The 21,691-nt window shown below is 36.3% G+C and overlaps 1 protein-coding gene across 5 annotated transcripts in view; it reads left to right on the top strand.

Moving 5' to 3' along the window:
* Positions 1-21,691, top strand: part of CEP350 (centrosomal protein 350) — a 112,229-nt gene that overhangs the window by 63,327 nt on the left and 27,211 nt on the right. For 3 of the 5 annotated variants that reach the window (XM_060690126.2, XM_060690127.2, XM_060690128.2), the window contains 12 exons: positions 134-297; positions 1,090-1,200; positions 1,729-1,869; positions 1,960-2,093; positions 3,002-3,121; positions 5,500-5,654; positions 7,576-7,769; positions 8,847-9,031; positions 9,744-9,831; positions 14,280-14,423; positions 15,616-15,767; positions 17,981-18,103. In XM_060690126.2, the coding sequence (XP_060546109.2) occupies positions 134-297; positions 1,090-1,200; positions 1,729-1,869; positions 1,960-2,093; positions 3,002-3,121; positions 5,500-5,654; positions 7,576-7,769; positions 8,847-9,031; positions 9,744-9,831; positions 14,280-14,423; positions 15,616-15,767; positions 17,981-18,103 (1,711 nt within the window). The remainder of the gene's footprint in view (positions 1-133; positions 298-1,089; positions 1,201-1,728; positions 1,870-1,959; positions 2,094-3,001; positions 3,122-5,499; positions 5,655-7,575; positions 7,770-8,846; positions 9,032-9,743; positions 9,832-14,279; positions 14,424-15,615; positions 15,768-17,980; positions 18,104-21,691) is intronic. The other 2 variants (XM_034409688.3, XM_087890111.1) reach the window with 1 other exon arrangement.

The following is a 21,691-nucleotide window of genomic DNA, read 5'->3' as shown; positions in this document are numbered from 1 at the left end:
AGCCTGGTGAGATTCGAACTTGCAGTAATTGCAAGCAGCAGTTCTTAATAACAGTGCTTAGTCCACTGTACTACAGGCTCGTTTTTGAGCATATACATGTCGTCGTTTACTAAGTTGTGTACTGATTTTACAGGTTCCATGCGCTTCTCACCTGCTGGTCTCCAGCATCGTATGTCTGCAGAACTTAACTACCTAAGCACTATTGAAGAGTCGGTACACCAAATCTCTGATATAGAACGTGTGCGAGGGATATCACTTGCACAGCAGGAAAGTGTTTCTCTGGCTCTAATATTAAAAGTAAGATTAATGAATCTGAAATCCCTTAAAATACTTAGTATATATTTTCAGTTTTTTCATCTCTTGGAAACTTCAGTTCTCAAACCTTTTACTTCATGTACAAAAAGTTTATATTAACAACTAAAAATAACCAAAACTTGTTATTTTTTTGCTTTAATTAGTTTTGGCACTCACTGTAAAGTATCTTTGCAGAAGATTAGAAGACTTACAGTAGGGCTGGGAGAATTTTATTTCGGTAGTACCCAAAGTAGACATTGGTACTCTATAAAGCAACAAAAATTCTGGGATCTTTATTCCAGTAATTGTGCATTTTTGAAATCTAATTTTCCTAAAAAAAGATTGTAGTTACAATTTTCAAACTTTTTAGTTAAAAATATATTAATTATATTTTCTGTTTTATCCTTAAGGACCAGAGGTTGTATACTGTGGTTTTTGTATTTTAAATTGTATTTTGTATTTTACAACCATCCAGAGTTACTACTGTGAGATGGGCAGCTATATAAATCTAATTAATTACATAGGTTATTCACCAAAAAAATGGTACTAAAATGTATTAAAGTAGGAGCAGATGCTGAAATATTAAAGCAAATTATTTTATAATTATTTCATTATATTTTATAATTATATTATAATTAAATATCTGATATATTACAGCTACTAAATTAAAACCATTTAGAATTAATTAATGAGCCATTACTGTTTTTAAATGATGGAAAATTGTACAACCCTTTTGCATAATTCTATAAAAAGGAAGAATGTAAGTGAATAAACAAAGTACTTTTTCACTTGTAGTCACAGCAGCAGAGGCATGAGAGGGACTTGGCTCTTCTAAAGCTCAAGGCAGAGCAAGAGATGTTGGAAAATCAAAGGAATCTGGAAGAGGCAAAACAGAAAACAGCTCAGGTAATGTATCATTTTAAACACTTTGGGGGAAAAAAACAAAACTAGAATCCTTTTCCATAGAGAAATGGCTGGCAATGGCAATGGATGGTAGTTCAAAATGATAGGCAGTATATTGATATATTGGAACATTGTGTTAGTGATACGAGGCATTAGTGATTAGTAAAAGCATTTCTTCACAAAGTGGTATATTTTGCCAGTATTTCTCTAAATTATTAGAACTTCCCTTGTTCAAGAATCAGGGTTGCAGCTTGATGACTTTTACTTGTTTTTGAACCACTTATCAGCTTAGAACCAAAATACTTAAAGAACACTTCCTTCCATGTGAGAATTCATATTCTTCATTTATAAAACTGTGATTTAAAATTACATTTCCTATCAGTAACATGAAATAAGTTTTGTTATTAAGGTAACAATCCCTCCCCTAAGGCAAAGATGAAGAATTTCATGTTCAGGTTAAGGTCAAAGCACAGCTACACTTTTAGTGAAAGTAAATAGATTTCAAAACCAAACTTGTATCACCATGTATAGGCCCATGCCGAATCATTACATCTGTTGGCACAATCACATCAAGAGGCAGCTGAGACTCTACAGGATACCACATCTAAGATTGCAACTCATCAGCTGGAGACAGCCCTGTTGACTGCAGATACTGTTCGTCAGATACGAGAAGTGAGTTATTTTCTGTGGATCTTTACACCTTAGCCCATAAGAAGTTCATTGGTGCATTTGAAACCTGTATTTTGTTCTGCTTTTTATTAGATGACAGAACTTGCACGTTTCCAGATCTCTGATGCAGTTGGTACTATTGCAGCTCCAGTTACTACATTATTTGACCAAGAACGGAAGCACAGTTCAGAATTTATAAAGCAATTAAAGCTTCATAATATGAACAGGTATTTTATATAGAAATTTAATTTGAGGCTGTAATATTTTTAATGAAGGTACTTCAATAAAGAAATTTCATCAAAGCATCTGTAAATAGTAGATTTCCTTGATAATTCCATTGACTGACTTATAGGCCTTTAGGAAAACCTCAGTCATAGAAAGTTGCCACCTCACTCTGTAATTTTGTTTTCATAAATTTGCCTCAAGTATGTAGGGAAGGAATAACTACAAATGGGGACTGCGGTGGCTCATGTGGTAAAACACTGAGCCAGCCCTCCGCTGAGGTTGGCGGCTTGATTCCCATGAGTGAATAAATCACATAGGGACAGGAAAGGAGCCTCCCCCGATTGCTTACTGGCATTCAGGTGTCCTGCAGTAAGATAACACCGCCCGAAAAAATTCCCTTCAAAGAGGCAGCCAGCCACCTCCGTGATCCCTGGCTAACACATGCCATACGCTAAAAAAAAAAAAATCTACAAATGAAGCTTTGTCAATATGTACATAGTACTAAAGCACAGTTTGATTTATAGGGGCATACTTGCCCACCCCTCCCCCTCCCCCCAAATGCTGGTTTTGAAAGGAAAAGCCTTTTAGTTTTTCCAACCAATTTAGATCTGTTTCACAGGCTCTCTGGCATGAAACTTTCTTCTCCTATCAAATACCTCATCTATTGTGAGAAAGAAGCAGCACAGAACTATGTGCTTAGAGCTTTGCTAATTTAGGAATCCTCCCTTGTTCTCCTATACTTGATAGAAAAAGGAACAATAAAAGCTGATTCTTATACAAATATACTACATTGGAAATTACCATTTACTTTACGTTAATACATTGCATTTGTATTCAGTTATTTGTCAGTCAATTGCAAACGCTGCTGTGATTTTTAAAATAATTCAAACTTTCCTGTTTTCTTTAATAGAAAACCAGATTCAATCACCACGCCATCAGGTAGAGAGGAGACAAATGACTCAAAGCATCGTTACTTAAATGCATTTGATAGCTATTCAGAATCATCAAGATCAAAGGCACATGATCAGAGGTGAGACACAAGATTTATAATCACTATATATCAAGTATAAATTCAACCAAGTAAGATGATTTAGTTTACTTAATGCAGGAAATGATACAGTGGTGGGTGGCTACCGGTTCGCCCCAGATTGGGTGTAGCGGTGGCGGTGGGAGGCTCCGCCCACCCGCCTGGACGTCTGCACATGCGAAGAAACATCGTGAGTATGTGCACGCCCACAAGCAAACCGATATGGTGGGATTTGAAAACCATTACTGAAATGATGGCTAGGTTGAGGTTCTTTTTTCCAAATAGTATTTTCAGTAACCTATATTTATTTTTGTGAATTCAAAACTAGGTCAAAATATTCTTAAACCAATTGCTATATTTATAAATAATAACCCTAACAATTCATTATATTTATGGGGCTGTAAAATCAAAAGATTCAAGGCAGTATACAGAGTCTGAAAACCCAATAATATGTAAATAGAAATGCTAGCTAATTGGGGGAATAAGTTTCTGAAAAGTAGTATGCAGAAATTTTTGAATATGAAATATTTTGGACTTGAAGTACCCAATTTCTGGGCTTGAATGGCACAGTTTTTGGACTTTGCAGGAAACATTACAACTTGTCTAAGCTCAAATTGGATCCTGTTGACACCTGTTTTGAGTTAAAATGGATCTGTTTGAATTTAGAACAGTTTGAGAATAGTAGAACCGCATAAGAATAATTCTAGTAAGGTAAGGTTGGAATAATCTATATCAAGCTTGAGGTAGCATTTTCAGATTTTAAATGTACTGCACATGTTTGATTGATAAAGACTCAGACTTCAAATTTGTTGCTAAAGCCTTGGGTTAGATATTTGAAATGACTTTCTCTTGAGCTATTAGTCTTAACAGATTTTAAAAAACTGCCTGCATGAAACTTAAGCATATGTTGGTGATGACTTGCAGGCAAATTGAAGGTTCTTGGTTTGTGAATTTCAGAGTGAGTCAATTTTGAATGGTGAGGTTTACAAGGTTAATGAGGTAATTTGAAGAGGATGATCTTGAAAATGAGCGAGAGTTCTAGATTCCGAGTACATCTCTGACTGCATGCTCTCCCGAACTGAAATTAATTTTTTTGCACAAATATCTTTTTTAAGAAGGACAAATATCAGTTTTCACTTCTGGGAGATGGTTATTTTTGCTGCTTGCATCCATTACAAGCGCTATTTTGCAAATTTTGCAGAGATTGACATTTTTTCAAAATTGCTAATACACTTACAAGCCCTAAAAGTAGGGAGACTTCTCATTCTGACTTTTCAGGCATGAAGTATCAGGAGCAAATGGAAATTATGAAGAAGCAAAACTACGTGCTTGTTTGTTTCTCAGTGGACTTTACAGTTCTTCTAAAAATGTTTTGAGCCACCAGTGTCTTGAGGACGGAAAACATTTGCCATCACTAAGTTATCGAAGACCGTGATTCTGTTTCTTGTAAAATATTGGGACCTTGGATTTTTAAAATATTTAATTTAAATTTTATATTCTGTGATGTGAAAGTGAATTCCTAGGGGAGAAGAGTTTAAAGAGTACACAATGCAAGCACATATTTTCGAATTCATTATTTATTTTATATTTTATTTTATTTGTATAGCTCCTAAACTCGCAGGAAAGTGATTTGGAGCAGTATATAGCACTGCATTAAAGAAATCAACAAGTATATATAAAACAATCACAATTTAAAAATACTATACTAAAAATACAAAGCAGGTGAGGTGAGGATGATAGTAGCCACAGTAAGGGAGGCATCACAAAATCACCCCGGTCCCCTGGAACCTGCAGGCCTAGTAACATAGTGAGGGACTTGCAAAATGTTGAAAAGGATAAAGCTAATGTCATTTCCAAGAGGGAATAGATTCCATAAGGGGCATACCACAGCAGAGAGGACCTTTTTCCTGGGACCCAACAAATATAGTTCTGTAGCAGTTGGGCTCATAGCATGCCTTCTCTGTTAGACCTTATGAAATGGGCAGATGTAATTGTGAAGAGGTGTCCCCTCAGATAACCCGGTCCCATGCCATGAAGGGCTTTAAAGGTAAAAACCAGAATTGGAGCCAGAAGCAAACTGGCAACCAATGCAGCTTGAGGAGTACAGATGTAATGTGTTCCACTCTAGGGGCATGCACACAACTGCCCATGCTGCTGCATTCTTCATCAGTTGAAGTTTCCAGATACTTTTCAAGGATAGCCCCATATAGAATACATTGCAGAAACCCAAAGGGGAAGTGACTAGCACATGGGGGACTATGAGCAAAGCCCCTGGATCCAGGAATGGGTGCAACTGGCACACAACATGAAGCTGTGCAAATTCATTCTGTGTATTACATCAGTATTAATTCAGGACTCCTGTATGCCTTTTTATAATGCAGTAGTAGCAGCAGTCGGCAGGAAAGTCCATCTTCCAAAGAAACCAAGAAACTTTCTCATCGTGAAAAACCAAGCAGTACCATTGAGGAGGAAGCTCCCACGGCAGTCAATGATTCACTGCAGAATAATAGTATCCCATCCATTCATGATGAGAGAGGTTAGTTTTCAGATCAATATTTAACCAAAGCAATGTTCATTCAATTTTTGCTTCGTAACTGTGTTCTTTCCACTGCTGTGTCAAGGTTTTGCTGATAGGTTACATGGTAATAATATAAAAATAATTCCCTACCCATTCTCACCATCCTGATTTCTTTATATGTTTGTTTTTGAGTAACCATCTGTTGGTCTCTGCAGAACTTGCAGTCTGACAGTATCACTGCCAGATTGTCCTGGCTTGCTGTTGCTTTCATCCTCCTTATTCTTAGAACTATTGGCTGGATTCCTCTTCTTCTTGTGCTAGTCCTCATTTTAAAGAAAAAAATGGTAAATTTAATCTCCTACATGTACAAATGCTGTGAAATAAATCTTCAGAATTTGTTTGGTTGCTTTCTCTGGTATTTCCAAGAAATGGAATTTTTGGAAATGGGGTGGGGAAGGATGTATATTACAATCACTGTACTTACCATATTTTTCGGACTATAAGACACACCAGAGTATAAGACGCATCTTAGTTTTTGGGGAGGAAAATAAGAAAAAAGCTGATTGGTGGGTGGATCGGCCTCCCGGAATACCCCCAATCAGCTGTTCCCAGAGGTGAATTTTAGCAACAGGTTTGTTGGTTGTGACCTCTGTGCCTTGATTTTTTTTTCAGCCTCTGAAACCTCTGTTTCAGAGGCTTTTTTTCTGAAGCTCTGTTTCTGAGGCTTTTTTTCTGAAGCTTTGTTTCAGAGGCCTTTTTTCTGAAGTTCTGTTTCAGAGGCTTTTTTCGCCTCTGAAACCTCGGTTTCAGAGGCTGGGTGGGACTACATTCAGAGTATAAGACGCACCCAGATTTTCACCTTCTTTTTGGGGGGGAAAAGGTGTGTCTTATACTCTGAAAAATATGGTAGTTTTCATTAGATTCCAGGAAGAACTATTATTGAGAAATAGTAAAGTTTATTTCCTTACCTCAAGACATACAAGCAGAAAGAGGGCAAGGTTAGTTCATAGCCTGATTTGAGAGCCAGGAAACATTGCAGCAGCTTTAATGGTTTGAAAACAGCTACTATGGGTAGTCCTTGGATTACAACCACTTGTTCAGTGAGCATTCGTAGTTACAAGGGTGCTGAAGAAGAGGGACTTAGAATTGGTCCTTGGAATTCCAGCCATCACAGTGTGCTCACAATCATGTTGCAATCCGGGTACTTGGGCAGGTGGCTTGCAATTACAATGTTGCTGCAAATTGTGATCACATGATCAACAAGCAAAGTCGGCGGGAAGGCCAGCAGAAAAGTTGCAAGTTGCTCCCAAAAGTTGTTGCCCCCACTTTTTTTTCTAAAGTGCTCCACTACAGAGTACGAGAACCCCTGCTGACCTACCTGCTCATACTCAGTAGTGCTCATTTATAGCACCTGTGGCTCCCACTGGCCAGTAATACCCACCCACCGCACCCAATCACCTTCCAACAGCTCTCACCAATCAGCTTGCTTGCCTAGGGCTCCAGACATAGGTCCTCTCTTAACAACCCAGGTGATCTCTGGGTTACAAGAACCAGGTCTGCTGGGATTGTTGTTGCTAAGCAATGAGGTTAGGTGATATCACGCTTTACAACCCGCATCACATAGGGATGGAACGTCTGATTCCAGTTAAGGTTGCAATTCAAGGGCTACCTGTACATACCTGCTCTTGCATCTTCCCAAAACGTGTCTCCCAAAGGGTTTACATAGTTCTATTATGTAATAGTCATCCAAAGAGTCTGTGTATATGTTCATTGTTTTCGTAATAAGGTCAGGAATTTTGATAGTTAGGCACATCTATATTTCTGTCCATTCAGTCAGTATTTACTCATTCAATTTTTGCAACATAATCTTATTTTGTAACATTTTTTGTACTGTAATGAATTCCTTATTTTCTCCCCTTCTTGTATTGTATCTTTTCAGATTCCACTTCTATTGGAACAGAATATTCCCTCAAATTTGAGGAGTCTATGACCGAAGATGATATTGAAGAGCAATCATTCCGGTCTTTGTTGCCTTCCGAGAGCCACCGCCGGATCAATCTGAAGAAACGAAATCACCAAGTTTATTCTGATGAGGAAGCTTCTCCTGGAAAGCCTACCCTGTCACCTATTAAGGCAAGATTTCAAAAGGCTGTAGCTGTTCATTTTTCAGAATCTTAAAACATTTATAAGCCTGTTTTCCAATTGCCAATTGATTGTGTAGGAAGTTTGTTAATGCATATATTTTAGTTGTTTTAGCTGTTTTAAATTTGTTACAAATTATACAGTATACGTGTAACTGCTTTTAGAAGAACATTTGTCATAAAAAGTGAAACAATCAACAGAAATAAATACATAGGCCTGTCCCCTAGTTGCTCACTGAAGGTGACATCATCTGACATTCTTTGCACTAATCTGACTGCTGGGTCTAATCTATCTGCAAAAGTTCATCATTATGTTGTCTGCTAAAGATTCAACATTTTGCACAAGTTGTGGTTTTCTTCCCATAAATCTTTTCATGGAGAATGAAAAGAATGATCTCCTTGAATGCAGAGGGAATAATTCAATAAATAATAGGCATAATTCAGGAAGATTGTTTTTAAAAATGAGTATCTATAGGTGAGGTGGATTTATAGAGATTTCTGGAAGTTTGATCTATGAATAGCTGCCAGTGGTAATAGCTGTATTAAAACCTAATTTAGATGCATCATTTTGCCAAATATCATTTGCTGAATTAATAATTTTAGTAAGACATTTTATAAAGACAGAATTACAGGAGGCCAGCTTCTGCTTGTGGTCTTCCTAGAAAGCCTGTTTCAGATACTGTTGTAAATATGCAATATGAGTTAATAGTGGGATTCTTCCCAGGTGCACTGGGAAGGATAATAGATGCTGGAATACTTTTGCAGCTAGAAAATCATGTTTCCCTGTCCTCTTCCACCTCAACTGCAATTTCGTTAATGCTCTTGTTGTCTGTTATTCTGTTGCTACTTGTCTCAAGTTACTCATTTTCATATTCTCAGATATAAATTTATTAAATGAACATACCTTATACATAAAATAGTCATGTATCTGCACTGTAGAAAACAATATTTCTTTATAGCAAGAGTGGAAATCTGGTAATAATTAGTATAAAAGTACATCAACAGTTTGCCCCCAATAAAGAGATTGTGAATTCTGGGGAAACTATTTTTTATTTTATTTTTTTATCAGGAGCTAAACCTGCCATTTTCAGGAGGGCAAGACAGTTTTTCTAAATTTACAATGGAAATGGTACGGCAGTACATGAGAGAAGAAGAAATGCGAGCTGCTCACCAGTCTTCACTGCTCCGATTACGTGAAAAGGCACTTAAAGAGAAGACTAAGGCTGAACTAGCTTGGCTAGAACACCAGAAACGGTAAAGCTGGAAACCCCACAATGTATAACATAACCAAGAGTTTTACCCACCCTAAAGATTTCAGGCTTTTTTGATTTATGTTAAATTCTTATTGCAAATGTTTCATGAATGTCATGAACGTGATAGCAAGCAAAGGAGAGTTCTTTGCAATTTTAATATGATCACAATGTCTTTAATTTTGTTTGGTTTGTACTCGCACCCACCCCATCTTTGTATTTATGACTTTATACATTACATCATAATGAGGATATTTTCTCAAATGAAATCTTTTTTAAAAAGATTCAAATGCAGTTTTGCTTCTTTGATTATTTATACTTTTCCTTATAATATATGAAACGAACAAAATGTTAAAAAGTTATGATATTTATGTAGTTACCAAGCACATCTAAATTATATTAAAGTAACCAAAATATTTTTACAATCCCCAAGGCATGTCACAACTTTTGAGCACCCCTAACATTTGGAAATTGAAAGTTGAAAAATTTGACGTGCCCTAAATATAGTATCATATGTTTAATTATCTCACCCACTTCACATCTAAGTTTTTTAAACAAATGTTGAATAGCTTCCAAATTTCCTTATGCATTTGCTGACATTGAGATAAAACTCCTGTGTTTTATCAATAGTGTAAAGAGCCAAAAGAAAAAAAATGAGGGAAAATAATTCAATGCAGAATTGAAAGAAATTTAATTTTTTTGCTACTTATTTTTAGACATTTACGAGATAAAGGAGAAGATGATAAAATGCCACCTATCCGTAAAAAACAACGTGGCCTGCTTCTTAAACTTCAGCAAGAGAAGGTAAACACTACTTTTACGTTAGATTGCTTTGAGCTGCCTCATAGATGGGAATACCTGGCCAATCTTGGCTATTCTCAGAAGGTAAATGAGACTGGCCATTGTTAGAATTTGGACAGAGGATCTCCCAAGAATTTCAGGGATGTAGATTGGATAGGAAACAAACCCCTTCAAAGCACTTTTTTCATCCTGTCAAGAATCTTGAATAGATGCTCTCACCAAGAGCTGGAGTTCATATGATTGTGTTTTTACTTTGAGGTAGTTCTGAGTCAGTTAGTTGTTAAACAGATTGTTAATTGGGTATGCAAATATTCTGAAAGTCATAATATTTATAATCATAATTAGTGCAACTATCTACAAATAACAGATTTATTAAGATTTACAATAGATTTATTGGGGGGTGTTGACTTAATGTTGATCCAAAATACTACCTTATCTTGCATTTTATTTAGTGTATCGACATACATAACAATTATTGCCAAGAGGCTGGTCCTGGGATACTGGAGTAACTTGTAGTAGTTAGTACTAATGTCATATGTATTTATTTAAAGAAATATTAATTTTAATAGACTGTAGTATCATATTAATAATTTGAATTGACATTTATGTGAATACATATTTTCTCTTAATTAAATTGACTATGTTGGATGGTATACAGTACTGGCCATAGAGCATTTATTGTAAAATAAATGGTGAGAAAATGTCAATTTTGACCCATAAAGTGACAATTTTGATACAGTACTTCAGCACGTATTATTCTAAAAGTGAATACCATACACTGTGGCAACCCAAAATTAACAACTGTAAATTATTATACGCACAACCATGTGAAATCACAGCTGCCCGTTCTTTAGCTGGTATTGATCTTCATGTGCACTGAATTCTTCCCAAGAAGCTAGGATATCATAATATAGCAGCGTAAAGTATGTGCAGATTCAACTAGTGTGGCCTTTCGTAACTGCACTTGGAAATGTTGTCAATGTACAAGATTTTTTCCTTTGGCACCCAATGTGTTAATAACCATTGGGACCATCAGGGTTGGTTTTTGCCATAATCTTTCAACTTCGATACTTTGTGATCTTGGATACTTTGTGATCTTCTCCAGTTCTTTGTCTTCTGTTCTATATCCCTTGGTATTACCACATCAATTATCCATATTTTATTCTTTTAAACCACAGTTAAATGTGGGTATTGTGTGCCAAGACTTTATACATTTATGTTTGGAAATCCCATAGTATTTTAATCTACTCCTTTTTGACTACTATTTCAACTATATATTCCAATCAGTTTTTCATTTTTACAGTTCCAGTTCCAGTGAATCATTTTGGCGACTGTGTTATGTCATTGTTTATAATCAGTTTATGTGATCTTCTTACACACAAACTGAGTATATGATCTACTCTTTTTTAACAGAATAACAGGATTGGAAGGGACCTTGGAGGTCGTCTAGTCCAACCCCCTGCTCAGGAAGGAAACCCTATACCATTTCAGACAATTATTTTCTGCCTCTTTGCACAATATGCACTTTGAATCATTTGATCATTTTTCAGTTCTACCTTTGATTGCATTAGCTTGCTCTTGAGCAGCCAAAATCAAGACTTCAATTTCATTTTTTTAATGTTCCAGTTATAACCCATTGCCAGGTTTTATCTTTATCCACTTTGCCCTCAAATCTTTGTAGAAATTGAGCATGTAATGCTTTTCCTTGCCAGCATTCAGTTTGTATTTTTATTGCATTATTTCAGCATTCACATTTTGTTTCCTGTCCATTCAGTAAGTTCCAGTTTTTTACTTGCATCAATCCTTGTTCTTGGCTGTGTTTTATTTAATCAGCCAATGCAAACTTTCTTTGTTTGACAGTTTATTTGACTTGAAATGAATCTCTGCCTCCATTTCTGCAAGGCAGATATAATCTGTCAATATACTAGAGGGATGTCATGCATAGTGAATAGTCACGTGCTTTTTTTTCTCAATCCAAATTATCCAGATGATCTTATTAATAATTCCAACAGGTATTAATGCGCAGGTATTGATGGCTTTGATGGTGTTTCAACCATTCAATTCTGTCTAGCAATTTTCTCACTCTTCGGTCATATTCTTTACTAACCACATTTTTAACTTATCCATACTTCAAGTTATCCAACTATAAAATGCCCAGATACTTGTAGGCTGCTTATATTACTATTATTATTATGCTTAATTTCATAATCAACCCGATGTTTAGATTGTCTTTGGCATTTTGATCCACTTACTGAATCCTTTCCTGGGATAGGGAGATTTTGTTCTTTGATGGTGTTAAAAGAATGGTCTCGAGATGTAAGCCTTTTGCAATTGACTGTTGGTGATTTTATCAATGCTGATGGTGTTCAAGTGGTGCTCCAGATCTCCTGGGATTGCACCCAAGGCACCTATTGGTACTCTATTTGCTTTCCATTGCCATGGTTCTTCTACTTCTATTTGCAGTTCTTTATACTTTGTGATTTTCTCCAGTTCTTTCTCTTCTCTTCTGCTGTCTCCAGGTACTCATTGTCCACTATCCAGACTTTTTTTGTTTGTCTTATTGAAATTGTTAAGTCTGGGTGTTATGTGGCAGGTGCTTGTCCGTTTGAATTCTGAAATTCCAGAGTACTTTAGCTTCGTCATTTTCTTTTACTTGGTCTATTTTGTGGTCCCACCAGTTCTTGCTTGTAGGCAAGCTGTATTTCTTACAGATATTTCAGTGCATCTTGCATTCTTGCTGCTTCATCATGCTATTGTTTGTACTCAGTCTCTGTGATCTTCTTGCAATAGTTAATTAGCGCTGAGAAACAGAAAGCAGAGCACAGGGTGCCTCAGGGTGGGGAGGCCTTGGGAAGCCCAGGGCAGGCAGGCCTAGCCCTATACTACACCTTCCAGGGCCCTCCTACACATGTGCTCTGCTTAATGGCCCATGCAGTTGCTTAACAACCACATCAGGGAGAGTAGGGATGTGAGTTGTTAAGTAAAGCAATCATGTGATCTGAATGACCATCATGACATGACTTTAATGGACAGGCTCCATTATGGTCGTAAGTTGATGACTATCTGTACCACCAGTCCTTAAAGTTACAGCTGTTCCAGCATCCTCACAGCCATGTGATCAAAATTTTGGGACCTTGGCAACCCACCTGCATTTATGACCACAGCATGGACTTCATTTCTCCCCATGCTCCTATCTCCCCATCTCTCTCTCCTTTCCTTTTGGCTGCCTTGCACTTCAGTACATACACCTGCTGTCCCCAGCTGATTTTTGCCATCTTCCTCCTGCTGCTGATGAAGTGCACCCAGACTGAGGCCCCTGCTCATTTTTCATGCACGGCCTTCATGTAAGTGGTTACAGAGTGCAAGAAGACCAAAAAGGCAGAGATGGGAGAGAGATCACCTATAGGTGGGAATTGAAGTAGAGGTAAGGTGGCTGTGCAGGAGAAGTATGAGGTACTCACCTCATGACTGTGTAGTCCTGCTCACAACCAGAAATATTGATACTGCCATTCCTAAGTGGTGCAGGTACATGATCTTCCAGTTAATGACGGCTTTGCTTAGCGATGGAAATTTCCAATTAGAGTCATTTGTGGCTAGTCACTTGTTCAAGAATCTTAGTGCAAAGGTAGGGAACATTTCAGTCTTTGTGCCAAATCATACATTTACACCCACAAAGCAGGACAAATTATTTTATAGAAAGCAAACAGATAATACTCAAATACAGAGAAAATATAGGGAATACTATTCCCCACCCCCACACTAATCATAACTACCAAAGGGATGTGAAGGAAAGTTCTTAATTAACTTTTTAAAAAAATCATAACTAGGAAAATTGACATTTGCAAGGGAAATTTCCTGAAGCAAACTGCTACCAATGAACACTATTTGGGGGCAAATAGGCTTCAGTAGATGTTGCCCCTGCTCACAAGCTTTGGATCTGAAGTAACCAAACAAGAAGGAAATTGAAGAACAGACAGTAAAGAAAATTAAAAGCTGAGGATTCTTAATTTTAGTTTTAGTTTTAAAAAATTTATTAATGCATTTCTATTGCTATAACTTGTCCTAGGAAAACTGTTTTAAAAGTAACAAAGATAGTGATACACAGAATTCAGAAAAAAGAATAAAGAGAGAAAAACCAAAGTCATAATAAGTTCTAAATAGTGTGTATGGGAAAGATGAGAGAATATTTACATTTTTAGAAAGAAGATTACATACAGAGGTAAAAACAAAATTAATAAATTAACAGAATATAAAGTAGAAGGAGAGAGTGGAGAATTCTTTGTGGATTGGGATAAACTTCTAATAAACTTTGGATAAAAGCAACAAGCAGAAAATTGTAAAGTGTGGCACAGCATAGAATAAAAATGAAAAACCAAGGATATTTAAGAGGTAAACTGATGAGGAAATAACAGCTTATTTTTTGTTTTGTTTTATCCTGTTTACCCATAAAGGCAGAAATTAAGCGCCTTCAGGAAGCTAATAAGGCAGCACGGAAAGAAAGGCAACTTATTCTTAAACAGCAGGAAGAAATTGAACGGATACGCCAGACCACTATGAAATTACAGGAAAAACTCAAGTCTGCAGGAGAAAGCAAGGTGATAATGCAATTATTCTGCTTATTTTTTTTATCCAGTTGACATTGTCAAATGAAACAGCATTTCATTTGAAGAATAAAATTTGTGACATTCTTAAGAAACAAAGAATAAATGAACTTTATTTTTCTTAGTATAGCAGTTGTAGCTGTAATAATCTTAGATATGGGGCTAACCTTTAATGTTGGTTGTATTGTGTGTATAATTGATACAAGAATCCTAACTAAGAAAGTGATACAACATCATTCTCAATCCACATACACTATGTATTTTGGTTACCAGCAAATTTTATTTAAAAGTCTCAAGATTTTAGAAGTAAAATTTCTGTTTTTTAAAAAATAAAATACAAGTGGTCCTCTATTAATGGCCATTCATTCAGTGACTGTTCAAAGTTGCAGTACTGCTGAAGGAATAGTACCTAGGACTGATGTTTGAAGTTCCACTTGTCACAGTGTCTCTGCCATCACATGATTGCAATGAGCAGTTGGCCCAGATTACTAACCATTGTATGCCCCTGTGCTCATATGATTGTGATATTTCCTGCCAGCTTCCCACTGGCAAAATTAGTGGGGAAGCTGGCAGGAAGTCAGAGCTTGCAGTTAATACCAGGTTCTCATTTAATGACACACATAGTCCTTATTTAAAAATGATAAAAGATACTTCCAGAACTGTTGTTGCTAAGCAGCATGATCATGTGACATTGTACTTTATGATCACATTGCCTGGCAATAAAAATTTCAGTCCCAATTACTGTGGCTAAATGAGGACTACCTATAAAGAAAGTTTGAAAACAGTGTCAGACTTTGTTCCACGGAGAACAATGGATTGGAAAAAGTTAATCTAGAGAACAAGAATCAAAAACCTCTGGTTTAATAATATTTATAAAAAGTTATACTGCAAAATTTCCAGCTTTAATTTCAAATTAGAAACCTATAAATAGACAATTTTAGCGAGGCAAAACTCTTGTCCATTTGCTTCTACAGTACTCTTTCTGTCCAGAAGGCTTCTAAATTCACAAAGAGTTCTCTGATCCTGTCTTGATAACTCTCAACCTTTTTATCAGCATTAGAAATAACTCTTCTACAGAAATCTGAAGAAAATTTTCATTGCCTCATTTGAGCATATGGCAAATCTAAAACCTAGTACAGTCTTCTTCTGACTTCTTAAGTGATTTCTATTTGTTTCTTTGTTTTAGGAACACCGCAGTGAAGATGATAAAAAACAAACCCATTCCACGAGCCCTCAGCCAACTGATGCAGAGGCCTATAGTCCTTCCTCCATTTCCAGCTCTGAGACAAGTAGCATCATGCAGAAATTAAAGAAAATGCGGAGACGAATGGATGAGAAGTAATTTGTATTTTGTTTTATTCCTAATAGAAATGGCTTCCAACAGCTATTGTGGAATTTCAGCTTAGTCTTGATGGTGGTTTGGTAGCTTAAATATATTAATAAGCATGAATATACAGACTGCCTTTCCATCATGAATAGGCATGAAAAACTAATGTTCCTGATACTTGAAATAATCTTTAACTGGTAATAGTAAAAAATGAATGTGGGGCTTTCTGAAGGCAAAGCATATGTACTTTCATTAAATCTATATATGTGCCCCTTCTTGCAATTGGTGCAGCAGCTACAGATAGGAATTTTATATACACAGTTATATTACTTTAATGCAGAATGCTTGCTGTAATGTAATGTTTGAATATAGCTTTTTTAAAAGTTGCTTTTCTTTTTGAATTATCTTCAATCAAAATATATTCTTATGCCTGAAAATTCGATGTCATCAGGAGAAAAATGGATTCCTATTATAGAATATTAGAATTTGAAACTGTATTGAGCTAAATTGTCACAATTTTATGGGGGAAAATTGGTTTTTGTAGTAATAAACATCTCTCTATAGTACATAGAATGTGCAATTAATATTTCCTTCACAACAAAAGGAAGATGTAGCTCTGTGCGAGATAGCTACTGAATGTAGTAATGAAAAATTCAATCCTAAAAATGTTTTTATTTATTGCATGGTATTTTAGAATACATATAGGACATTGGTATATATTCCTGGGTTCCAATAGTAGAATTGAATCTTTGTCAATTTTTCACAATCCTTTAAGAAACTATTTTGAAAACACGAAAATTCTATGACTTTCGGAATATCTTAAGAGCTTGGGACTTCTAGTCACAATTTTTTTTGAGTTTATAATAGAAGAAAAATAATGTCGTGGTAAAAGTAATCTCTCTAGTTTTTAAGTTTATGGAAGAACAGCAGTTACTCTGCTTATTAAAAGAAATGTATTGCCAATATTTCAATTTAGAGTGAGAATAGAATGTAAGATACATATATAAATGCTAAATAATGCATAATTAAGTAGGATATTATATTACCGTGTTTCCCCGAAAATAAGAACTTGTCTTATAATTTTTTGAACCCTGAAATAAATGCTTGGCCTTATTGCCATGCATTCAAAAGTCCGATTGGGCTTATTATCAGGGGATGTCTTATTTTGGGGGAAACAGGATAGTTTGGAAAGAACATATAAAAAATTAGCATAGCTTTGAAAAAACATTAAATGGTGAAGATGAGTTGGATAATGATGCCTCCAATAAGATTTTGGCTAATAGAGATTCTGGGGAGTAACATAATTGATCTTTGGATAATGAAGGCAAGGCTATTGAATGGTTTGCATGTGAATAGGAGCATGCTCTGTCAAAGAATTAATTTCTTTTGATATTAGTTTTGGTCTTATCTTTGTAAATTCTTAACTATCTTTCGCTAGTAGTGGCTTCTATGCTCTAAAAGCCTTTTCAGTTTTTTTTTTCTTAATTTTTGCTACTTTTCTGGTTAGGCATTTAATAATATGCTGTGTGCTACAAAGCAATACATGAAAATGGAAGCAAAATGACCGCCTATAAACTCTTAAATTTAATAAAGATTTGAGCCATTTTTAAACTAAGCAATCTTATGAGCTAAAGCTCTGCTTTTGTTTGATTTTTGGATTTTGTTCGTTTAGTTTATAATAGTTAAACACGGGCTCAAGGTTGACTCAGCCTTCTATCCTTCCAAGATTGGTAAAATGAGGAGCCAGATTGTTGGGGGCAATAGGCTGACTCTGTAAACCGCTTAGAGAGGGCTGTAAAAGCACTGTGAAGCGGTATATAAGTCTAAGTGCTATTGCTATTGGTATAAATACAGTAAATACAATAAATACAACACAACTTGAAACCTTGGAGTAATTAATTAAAATAGTGTAATAAGCTTTTTAAAATGCACTATTAAATGAATAATTGGAATTGCCCTTAAATGTAATTCTTTAAACAACTGGAGAATTATCTATAGCATTATACCATAATAAGGTAAAGTTGCTAGTATAAGAAACAGGGACAAGGAATAAAGAATTTTAAGTGATGCTTATTTTCTGTTGCAGTTTGAAAGATTCTACTTGTTGATGGATGATGCTGTTTGACACTTGAGATTCATTTAAAACTCTGCTAGACCTTTTCCTGCTCTTGCTTTCTGTCTGTCTCTTGTTATCGGCTTAAAACTCTTCCTCCTTATTTTGTAGACACTGCTCTCCTGTTCACTACTTCTTCTCTGTCTTTACGTCTCACCACTGGGCTTCTCTCAGTGTCTGTTTTCCCAACCTCCATCCCAAATTCCAGCTGTATATCTACAACCAATTGGTCAGGTAACTTCCTACCTTTTTCAGTGGTAGATTCTTTGATTGAGCATGCCCTGTTCAATTTTAAATGATTAGGAGTTCTTTTAGAACTCTTTCTTTCCCTGTATAAAGTCAGGCATTTCTGACAATAGATAGCTGACAATCTCTAACTAGTTAAATAGAGCAACAAAGATGATAATGGGTTTGGAGGCTAAATCATACAATGAACAGTTAAGAGAACTAGGTATGTTTAACTTAATGAAAAGGCCCAGGGAAGACATGAGAGCATCTTTTATCTCTTTTAAATTGTTGTTTTTTTTTTAAATTGGCTTTGTATGAGGCTATAACAGTAGAAATTGTTCTTTCCTGAGTAAGAATTCAAATCCATAGAAGTGAGTTCAAGTCAGAATTCAGAAATTTTTGTTGTTGTTTTCAGTAATTGCATCTTCCCTGAAATAACTTGGAGTGTTTTCATGAGTTCGTATGATGTAAGAAATAGAGAAGAGAATGGAGAGAAAATTGTTAGCTAATGTGGAAGAAAACGCTAGAACCACATAGATTTTGAACCTATTTCCTTTGTTCTTGATAGCTAATTGGCTATTACTTCAGCAGTTTTTGAGACTTCATAACATTCATCTCTGGAATTCAGACTTTCTATTTTTAGTGAATGTGGAGAATCTGAGGCACTGGTTTCATTTTTATTTAAAAACCAGTGGTAAACTTCACAAACTACTGGAATGTTTTAAGCATTTTTCTACAAGAATTTCCAGAAATATATCTTGTATTTGTAGTGGAATTACAGTGACTAAACAATAATAATTTTTTTTAAAAAAATTGTATTTGGAAAGGAGAGGAAGTTTGGAGCACTTCGTAGTAAATATATGAAAAGAGTAAGGGTTGGGATCACTTCTGATTTGGGAGTGATTACTGTGGAATAGTAAGATATAGCTCTATATTCAGGGGTGAAATCCAGCAGGTTCTGACAGGTTCTGGAGAACCGGTAGCGGAAATTTTGAGCAGTTCAGAGAACCGGCAAATACCACCTCTGGCTGGCCCCAGAGTGGGATGGGAATGGAGATTTTGCAATATCCTTCCCTCAGGAGTGGGGAGGGAATGGGGATTTAGCAGAATCCTTCCCCTGGAGTCAGGCGGAAATGGAGATTTTGCAGTATCCTTCCCCTGCCATGCCCACCAACCACACCACCCCCACCAAGCCATACCCACAGAACCGGTAGTAAAAAAATTTGGATTTCACCACTGTTTATATTTAATAAATTGCTTTATGTCTCGGATCATAAATGAGCCAAGATGAAGTGTCTATGTGCTAATAGATACCTTTTTGCTGTCTGTCCCAACTCTAATCACACTTATTGCAATAAAATAATATTACAAAGAAAAGAATATCTGACATTATGTACATGATTGCAGAGGTTGTTTTGTTTTGTTTTTGTAAGAATATTTCTGGTCTCATAGTAGACCCCATAAATTTGGTCAGTGACTTCAGCCTAATAGTTTATTTGTAGACAAATTCTTATATAGAAAAATAGGTTCTAAGTAGCCAAGAAAAGAATGCTTGTACTCACCTTTGCTACACATAACTAGATGAAGTCTTAAATCATTATAATCAGACAAAATTGACAAGGGATTGTATCTCTTTGAAAAAGAATGAAAAATGGTGATAATTATGTGAAAGTTCCTTTCTATCAGATCCCTCTCCTGTGTCTAAAACTTGAAGATATATAGAACATGAAATTTCTCACCCAGCAGACATGGAAAGCTAGTAGGATGCTTGCATGTGAAAAATATCATATATAAAACATACTTGTCTCTGTCTTGTTTTTATGTTATCTCTGTACTTGAACCTTTAGAGTTGGAAATATTGGGTTCCAGTTGAACTGTTTAGTTATCTGATCACACTGAACCATCCAAATGCAGCCAGCAAAGTAGCAGTAACATTTATATTTTGTAGTATAATTTGACACTAAATTGTATCCTCAATTGTCCATTTGTTGTCTTTCACTGGTTGTAAATTATGTGAGTTTTGAAAAAGCATTGGAAACAAGGTTGATTTCAGATTGTGCTATGGTTCATTACAATATTTCAGTATTTATTAGCCTCAAACCAGTCCTTGAATTATGAGAGCTCTGCGTCATGTTAAATAAGTTAGCTAAGGTTTTAAAAGGACCTTGCAGAGTGCTCTGTAAGGATTTTTGGAAGATTTTAAGCTAGGATTTTAACCAGAATTTTAAACATTTTAACTAACTTATTTAACATGACGCGGGATTTTAATTTTTTGCACACACACACACACACACACACACACACACACAGTCAGTTCCAGAAATATTGGGACATCGACACAATTCTAACATCTTTGGCTCTATACACCACCACAATGGATTTGGAATGAAACAAACACAATGTGTGTTAACTGCAGACTGTCAGCTTTAATTTGAGGGTATGTACATCCAACTCAGGTGAGCGGTGTAGGACTTACAGCAGTTTGTATATGTGCCTCCCACTTGTTAAGGGACCAAAAGTATTGGGACAATTGGCTTCTCAGCTGTTCCATGGCCAGGTGTGTGATATTCCCTCATTACCCCAATTACAATGTGCAGATAAAAGGCTCAGAGTTCATTTCAAGTGTGCTATTTGCATTTGGAATCTGTTGCTGTCAACTCTCAAGATGAGATCCAAAGAGGTGTCACTATCAGTGAAGCAAGCCATCATTAGGCTGAAGAAATAAAACAAACCCATCAGAGAGATAGCAAGAACATTAGGCGTGGCCAAAACAACTGTTTGAAACATTCTCAAAAAGAAGGAATGCACCGATGAGCTCAGCAACACCAAAAGACCTGGGAGACCACGGAAAACAAGTGTGGTGGATGACCGAAGAATTCTTTCCCTGGTGAAGAAAACACCCTTCACAACAGTTGGCCAGATCAAGAACACTCTCCAGGAGGTAGGTGTATGTGTGTCGAAGTCAACAATCAAGAGAAGACTTCACCAGAGTGAATACAGAGGGTTCACCACAAGATATAAACCATTGGTGAGCCTCAAAAACAGGAAGGCCAGATTAGAGTTTGCCAAACAACATCTAACAAAGCCTTCACAGTTCTGGAACAAGATCCTATGGACAGATGAGACCAGATCAACTTGTACCAGAGTGATGGGAAGAGAAGAGTATGGAGAAGGAAAGGAATTACTCATGATCCTAAGCATACCACCTCATCAGTGAAACATGGTGGTGGTAGTGTCATGGCGTGGGCATGTATGGCTGCCAATGGAACTGGTTCTCTTGTATTTATTGATGATGCGACTGCTGACAAAAGCAGCGGGATGAATTCTGAAGTGTTTTGGGCAATATTATCTGCTCACATTCAGCCAAATGCTGCAGAACTCATTGGACGGCACTTCACAGTGCAGATGGACAATGACCCAAAGCATACTGCAAAAGCAACCAAAGAGTTTTTGAAGGGACAGAAGTGGAATGTTATGCAATGGCCAAGTCAATCACCTGACGTGAATCCCATTGAGCATGCATTTCACTTGCTGAAGACAAAACTGAAGGGAAAATGCCCCAAGAACAAGCAGGAACTGAAGACAGTTGCAGTA

Source organism: Pantherophis guttatus, chromosome 3 (assembly GCF_059756535.1).
Source record: "Pantherophis guttatus breed Tessera chromosome 3, ASM5975653v1, whole genome shotgun sequence".
NCBI classification, from domain to species: domain Eukaryota; kingdom Metazoa; phylum Chordata; class Lepidosauria; order Squamata; family Colubridae; genus Pantherophis; species Pantherophis guttatus.
Note: the sequence above shows the minus strand (reverse complement) of the source record. Positions and strands in the feature narration are given on the sequence as shown.